This window comes from Sinocyclocheilus grahami, unplaced genomic scaffold (genome assembly GCF_001515645.1).
Source record: "Sinocyclocheilus grahami isolate Dianchi unplaced genomic scaffold, SAMN03320097.WGS_v1.1 scaffold152.1, whole genome shotgun sequence".
Taxonomy (NCBI): Eukaryota; Metazoa; Chordata; class Actinopteri; order Cypriniformes; family Cyprinidae; genus Sinocyclocheilus; species Sinocyclocheilus grahami.
The window spans coordinates 1,634,724-1,642,774 of record NW_015505331.1 but is presented as its reverse complement, the minus strand read 5'-3'; the positions used below and the strand labels follow the sequence as shown (position 1 = coordinate 1,642,774).

The following is an 8,051-nucleotide window of genomic DNA, read 5'->3' as shown; positions in this document are numbered from 1 at the left end:
GTTTGATGATCTGAAACATTAAAGTGTGACAAACATGCAAAAAAATAAGAAATCAGGAAGGGGGCCAACACTTTTTCACACCACTGTATATAGTATTTGTGTCTTGCTTTTCAGCAAAGTTAAACATTTTTAAAATAAGAAACATTGACTTGAATCTAATTTGCGTAAGATAATAATACTTGTTTTTCCTTTTTCATTGACAAAAAACATTGTTTTTTCTTTTTTATTCTTGTTAAAAATTTTAGCATAAATCTAACAGTCCCTTGTGCAGTTTATGCTTAAAGAAAAAAACAACAAAAACTTTGCCAGTGGGATAAGAAAATAAACTTTCAAGAAAAATTCAACATTTATTCTCTAAAAACAGATCGTAATATTTTATGCTGTTTTGTTTCTCAAGTAAATTTGTTTAAGTTTTTTAGGAGTGTGTACATTTTTTTTTTTTCTGGAAAAAAGACAAAAGTATTAATTTAAAGAAATTATGTTTGTTGTAGCTATAAAATCACTTTAAAACTATTGGAGGGGTGACGCGAGCAGGAGGCAAATATTTTCCAGAGGGAACGCAGAGGACTGCAGGGGGGATGAATTAATGAACACCCACCACATGGTCAACTACGAGAGAGAGTGAAAGAGAGCGAGAGAGATGGTGGGGTGCAGGGGGCATCGGGTATGATGAGAAAGCGCGTGAGTAGAGAGTGATGGAGAACACAGAAATTCCAAAGAAAGAAGATGAGTAAAGTATGTGATGTCTTTTAGTTGACCTACATTGTTTTCCCATTGTCTGGACCATTGTGTAACTCGGGTGTGAACATTAAAAAGCATTCTGTTTAGATATGTGAGCTTACAGTACATTACTTTGAATAGGCTGCGTCTCTGTTCCCTATCCATACCACCGTATCTTCGCTCGCATTCACATAGTTAACGGTGCAAGTGATAGTTCTCGATGCTTTTGTTTCATCCAAACAATTATGTCATTGTATCCCAGAATGTAAAGGGAATAACCTAGACCTTTGCGGATTCTAACCTCAGAGGTCCGTAGAGACTTGGTACGGGGCTTGTCGTTGGTTGAGGAGCATTTACAATGGAGTTGTGTGACCTGCTCAAGTACACACAGATGCAGATACACACGGCACAGTGGCCTACATGAACTGGGAAGGGCCCAGGATCCTCAGGCTGTTCCCATGCTGAAGACTGTGGGGACTCTGTATCTGGTTTTAGTCAGCATCTCACACTCGTTGGCTCTCACACACTTTTGAAGTTTAGTTGAGGTGTTGTTTCATTGCATCCTCATGTTGCTCCAAAGCTGTATGGCTTTCTATGTTCTGTGGAACACAAAATATGAATATTTGGAGAATATCCTGGACTTTCTTTTTAATGCAATAAAATTAACAGGACTGGAGCTGTCAAGCTTTAAAATGCTATAAAAAATATTCCATATGATTCCACTGTATTGCAAACCTTCTATAACAGTGTGAGGAAAAGACCAAAAAGTAAATCATTATTCATTGAAATTCTTGACTGTCTTGCTGTTTGGGGGTTTGTGAGAATGGAGAAATCTGCTATAATTTGAGTGAAATTTTGAGTTAGATATTTACAATGAATCGATTGATGTAATTTATAAAACTCATCTCAGTGATTTGTCCATTAATTAAACTGATTTGTTTCTCAAATTTAACTCACTGACAGTTAACAACTTACTGGAAGGGAAGAACTCCAGTAAATACAAAAATAACTGATACTTTATGGTAGAGCCCGACCGATATATCGTTTTGCCGATATGAGCCTGTCGCAGATGTATCGGCACATATGCCGCCGATATGCCACCGATATGAAAATATTTTTACAGAACATAAAACATAGATAAAATGCTTGTATATTATGTAATTACTTAGTTTGTCCAGCTTAGCGCGCTCCAAATTTGGAGGATCCCTTCAGCTCGAGGAACCCTCTCGAACGCCAAATCGAGTTTACTTCTCGAGGCCCCCTTTCAAATGAGACCACCCCCGCGTCGATAGCCTCCGGGGTTCGGGAGTTACGGGTGGTTAAATTCGCAGTCGGGCGCCGACCGATCTGGTGATCCTGGGGGGCTACCGATGCGTGGAGGGGGGGCGTTCGAGAGGGTTCCTCGAGCTGAAGGGATCCCCCGAATTTGGTGGAGATAGTAACTCCAGCCAACACTTTCACTTCAGTAAGGAGGTCTCTTGTTTAGGCAGCAGCATTCAAGCATTGTCTTATTCGACCGTAAGTGGTCTTCACATGATATTCCGCCATGATTCCAGTTCCAAGGGAATGTACACGTTTCATTCAAAGCGCATTAAAGTGCGTGAGACGTGAATTTAAATTGTATTTATTTACAGAGGTATATTATGTCACACTTCACACTTCTCTATTAAGTTTCGTCTGTGTGTGAAGAAAGTTGCACAAATCCGTGAATGAATGTTCCTAAGTGAAATAAACTTAAACAGAATAAAGTTGAATGGAATTTAATTGAAAAGTATGAATAAACTTCAACTTTACTGTTCAGTGCACCGATGTCAGACGCATTTTGGATAATAAAGTTTATTGTTAAATTGTTAAATGCCCTGCCTCCATTATATATATTTGTCACGTCATTATAAGTGTTTGATCACCATATTTGAGTGATCATTGCAAAAAAAAAAAGTTTGTCTATATATATTCTGTTTATATATATATATACTGTATTCTATATATAGTACCAGTCAAAAGTTTGGACACTTTTGACTGGTACTGTACTATAATATATACAAACAATATCGGACGATATATCGATATCGGCCCTTTTTACTCCCTAATATAGCCCTAATAATATCAGCCCCCAAAAAACCCATATCGGTCTGGTTCTACCTTATGGTGCTTTTGTTTGCTTTTTGAGAATTGAATAATTGTTCCGTCTCATCCTGAATCTGTTGTCCATTTTTGTCTTCATCTGTTCCCCATTATCTATCGTTGTTAACTGAGGTGAACTGATACAGCATCTCTCCCCACTCTCTCTCTGCTTCACTCTTTCTCCTCCCAGTGCCTCCCCTCTTCTGCTTTCCTCCTCTGTGTTTTTGTGGATGTCTAATGAAATCCCATGTGAAATGGACAATTGTTGCTCTGAGATTATTTATAGACATAAATAAGCAGCCTTGTTGTTTGTTTTCAATCCCTGCTTAAAAAATAATTAGCTTGAAGCAACGTAGGAGAAAAAAAAAGACTGAGGCAGAACGCTGAAGCACATGTCCAAACGGCACATATGAGATAATCAGCAGCATCTGAACTGCTCATTGATCATCTTTGGCATTTTGTATACATTTACACTACCATGTTGACACAATGAACACTGTTTGTTCTGCAGTGTTCCCTTTACATACATTTTTAACTATTTTTAATCTGGTTTTTATTTGAGGGGAAATGCAGATTCATACTGTCTTTCCATAATATTAAGTAATATGAAACAAGGAAATTCTTTTTTTTTTCTTTTTAATTAAATAAAATTATATTATTTATTAAAAAATATTAAACTGATACTATTATTAATATAATACTTAAGTGTAGTTTAGAAGCCTTTGTGATTTTACTATGGTAATGAGTGGTCTCTGTGGTTTTACCTGTGGTTACTATGGTCTTCAAATAAATTATGGCTATGCTGGAACTTTGCCAGATTTTCTCAAGGATTAGGCTATAATTGAAAACATAATATGCAAAGTAACAGGCAGTTTTTAATGTTTTGTGTACAAACTGCAAAGTGAATGTGACTGTGTTCATCCTTATGTAAAACTGCATCCTTATTCCTTTAACGCACTGGACCTGGGTGGGTGGCATACACTATAGCTGCCTTATATGAAGAAAAGATGTGCTGAATGTGAAAAACGAGTCCCATTGTTCATTGTTGCCACCACATTACAGACTTTACAACATCTTTTACAAATTTAGTTCTACTGTCAGACTCAATCCCCCACAAAGAAAGCGATGTCAAAGCACTCACGTGGCGCTGTCAGCGACAGTAGCAGAACTCCGACAGAAGCGTCTGATTTTTGATTTGAATTTCTGTTTTTGTTTCTCACCGGTTTCATCCCTGGGACCCCGGAAGCACAGTTTCTTTTTGACGGCGGTCTCAGAGCTGTCAGTCAGCGGGCTGTCGATCTGAAGGCAGACTCCATAAATAATGACAATGCCGTTAAATAATACACGGCGGTGGGTTACCAAGGCCTCTGTGCACCCACTATCATGCAGCGACGCAGGACTCGGCGCAATGTAACGGCAGCATTTTCATTGGCAGCTTTTGTTTTTGTCACTTTTGTCTGACTTTTAAGTGACAAACTCTCAGAAAAAAAAAATGACTCAAAGGCAACCCAGGCACTGATCCTTTAAGGACTAAAAGTGTGAAAAACATGGCCTCTGCTCAGGTTATCACTTTTTTTTCCCATTCTCAGATAACAAGTGTTTTGTTTTGACTAAGTTTGTGTTGTGATGTGTGGATATTATCAGGAGTTTAAAGCCAGTTTTGAGAAAAGTCTGATTCAATGTGATCAGAATCCAGCACATTTTCGATAATCCGGTCAATTTTCTTGGTCTTTTTTTGTCTCTATCTGAAGTTCAGAGAAAAGAGCATTTACAATAGTTGAACTGTGTGTGTATGTGCTGATGTAATCCTATATTTTACAGGTGAACAGGGGGCTATCACCATGTTTCCTCTCTTCCTCCTGGACCACCACATGACAGCCAGAGAGCTCGGGGTGTGGAATGGGGTGGTTGCCATGGCGTTTTCCATCTGCGGCTCATCAATCGGGGGCTTCTTGCTCTCTCAGTACAGGTAGGGAGTGTTTTTTTTCTTCTTATAAAACGATGGTGAAACTGAATCAGTTCTAGCTGCAACACCCTTTCCAGCTAAGTCACACTTTGCCATTAATGTTGGAGGAATGGCATCAAAAGACTTTGTTCTTTGGATTTCTCCTTACACCTTTTTCAATTCCCCCTCTTGCTTTATCGGTTTCTGTGGCCCACCATCTCTCTGTGAAAGAAACGTGGCCCTTTTCTTTTTCTCAGTGTTTTCTCACTTTATCTCTCCACCTATCTCGGCCCCAGGCGTGAAAGAAGGAGAGAGAAAGAGATAGAGAGTGTGTGTTAGAGATAGAAAGAGCGATTGAAGTAATGGAAGTAAGCACAGCCTTTTGTGGGAGCTGAGAGTAAAACAGGCTCAGGTGTGAGCTGAAAGGCCTCCAGGATGCATAAAGTTGGCCTGCTTGAATAGAGATATACTTGTTGCTGATACGTTGCCCTTGTCTACTGACCTGAGACCGGTTTTTACCTGTTATGTCTTTTAATAAAGATAAGAGTTTGGTTGCCTAAACTGTTCCAAGAGCAGCTGAAGTTGCTTATCTTCCTCGAGCGGTATTGACTATAGACTCACACACCTGTTAGTGTGTTCAGAGAAAGGCACGAGGAAGAGGATTTTGGAGAAAGACATATGCAGTGGTTCTGTCTTTATTTCTTGAGGGCAGACATCCAGTCATGAATCAGAGTTTAAAGTGAAATGATACTCTTCATACTGGACATGTGCTATTTTCTCCAGGCCGGTTTGCTTTACCTTATGGCATCATGAAACAACATGCATTTTAATGCAGTTTTACAAACCACTGGAATGCATTACATGAGCTTCTGCGCTTTAGTTAAACTTTAGTTAAAATGATGTAATGTTGGTCTATTAAAAGACTGAGAGTAACATCACCCTTTGTCTACTGCCTCTGTGAACTACAATTCTCTAACCATCTAAACAAGTATTAGTCAGTGAGGTGATGCAAACATAATCTAGGTAATTTGATCCGGACCGCAGATTGATTTCATTCTGACCACAAATCATTTTTCTTTCGTTTGTATTATGCTACTGTTCAAAAGTTTGGGGTCAGTTAATTTTTTTTTCTTTTGAAAGAAATGAATACTTCTATTCAGCAAATATGCATTAAATTGATCTAAAGTGACAGTAAAGACATTTATAATGATTTATAAAAATAATTTATAGTTCTATTTAAAATATGCCGTTCTCTTGAAAATATTAGCAGCACAACTGTTTTCATCATTGATAATAACAAGAAATATTTATTGAGCAGCAAATTAGCATATTAGAATGATTTCTGAAAGATCATGTGACACTGATGACTTGAGTGTTCTATTATAAAATTATAATGTATCAAATTAAAATAAATAAATTATAATAAAATTGAAAATAGTTATTTTAAATTATGACAATATTTCACAATTTTACATTTCAGTCTTGATGAGCATAAAATAAAGGTAGTGTTTGGTATTATTATTATTATAAAAAATAAACGTTTTTTTTTTCTCCACTGAGAATAGCTAAGGTATCCGTAAACTACAAAAGTGACACAGAAGCTGAACGAAGGTATACATGTGCATCACAGGTACTTCTCCCATCACTGTTATTCCCCGTGATCACTAAATGGAAAATGCGAAATGTTCATTTTAAAGAGAATTTTAATACAGCCAAACGAAGACTCTAGCCTGGTATTTAATAAATTTTACAAGAGGTACAGTCTCTAACTTTCCTTCAGAGCAAATATCTGAGCAATCACAACTTGCACTGTTTCAGCAGTACATAAATTTTGCGCATAAATGAACAAGCCTTCCAAATACCAGGTGAGTGGAACAGATACTAAAACATATGGTAAAATCACAATCAGAGTTAAATATCTGCTCAAATTTTCTTACCTCTCATTTTCTCCCCCTCTTTTTTCCCTTTCTCTGTAACCTCTCCCTCTCTCTCGGTTCCTTCATCTTTTTTTCATTTTGTTTAGTCTCTCTCTCTCTCTCTCTTTCTCTCTCTCTCTGTGCTAAAGGCAGTGTTAGTTAGTGCTGTGTTCAAAATATCGATACGACGATGTATCGTCACAGAGATTTGACGATACGAGTATCGATACAGCTGGCCCTGTATCGATATTGTGGCACGTGTGCAGCAGTGGACCGCGCTTAATTTGTTTAAAATTTTACAACGTTTAAAATTGAGTAGAAAAGTGCGAGGTTTCTAAAAAATAATGAATAGAGCATATATAGGCTACCACAAGGTTTAATCTGGCCGTAGAGGAACACAACTGGGTTGCCTGATATAAAGAGACGTAATCCCCAAAACAGAGCTTCACACTTGCGCAATACGGAAATATCTGCTAAACGTACTACTTATCTTTGTTAACCTGGCAACCCTGTGCACGCGCTCTCTCTCCACTGTGATAAACGCGCTTGCTTTCTGAAAACAGCGGTTAGCTTGCAGTTTAGCGATCTCCACTTATATCTATTCTCACAATAATCTGTTCTCAGAAAATTGTAATTCATCAACTGTTTATTTACGACACACACGGAGAGAGAGAGAGATATGGGCTTACATTTCTGCCACAATTCTGCGTGCGAGAGATCATATTTTGAGCGCACAAAAGTGCATTTTGCACGCGCACGATCTGAGTTTTGTGGAGAAAATGTTCGTTTTCGCAAAGAAAAAAGTCTTTAGAGCTCACGGAAATCAATTTTGCATTTAAAATACGTTTTTGGATGTGTGCAGACCTTCTCTTTTGCACGTGCAACGTTTCACTAGCTTGCTCACCTGATGCCCCCCTCAGTGCTCACTAAATGCCAACAGCTCGTGTGCTCAACCCAACCCAGCGTTACAATGTGCCATAATTCCAGCCAATCAGAGACTGAGGCTGCTAAATTCTGATTGGCTGCCTTGACAACCAATCACAACATTTCTTGCATTACCTCGACAGCAGAAGAGGAAAAATACAGTGCATGCATAATTATAATGCAAGTTGATATTCTGATCATATTTTTTTCCAAGCACATTTGACCAATTCCAAACGACATCAATCTTAATAACTAATTCTTGTATTTAATAATTTATAATTGATATAAAATTATTCATGAAGGCTGAAGGCTGAAGTGAAAAATGTCTTATATTCAGGTGTGCATAATTATTAGGCAGATTTTCTTTTACAGATAAAATGAGCCAAAAAAGAGATTTAACTTAAAAATTATTAAATGCCCAT

General features: G+C 37.8%; 1 protein-coding gene across 1 annotated transcript in view; it reads left to right on the top strand.

Annotated features, from left to right (window-relative positions):
- Window positions 1-8,051, top strand: part of LOC107592373 (major facilitator superfamily domain-containing protein 3-like) — a 38,458-nt gene that overhangs the window by 5,699 nt on the left and 24,708 nt on the right. Inside the window, exon 3 of the mRNA XM_016281873.1 lies at window positions 4,666-4,813. Within this exon, the coding sequence (XP_016137359.1) occupies window positions 4,666-4,813 (148 nt within the window). The remainder of the gene's footprint in view (window positions 1-4,665; window positions 4,814-8,051) is intronic.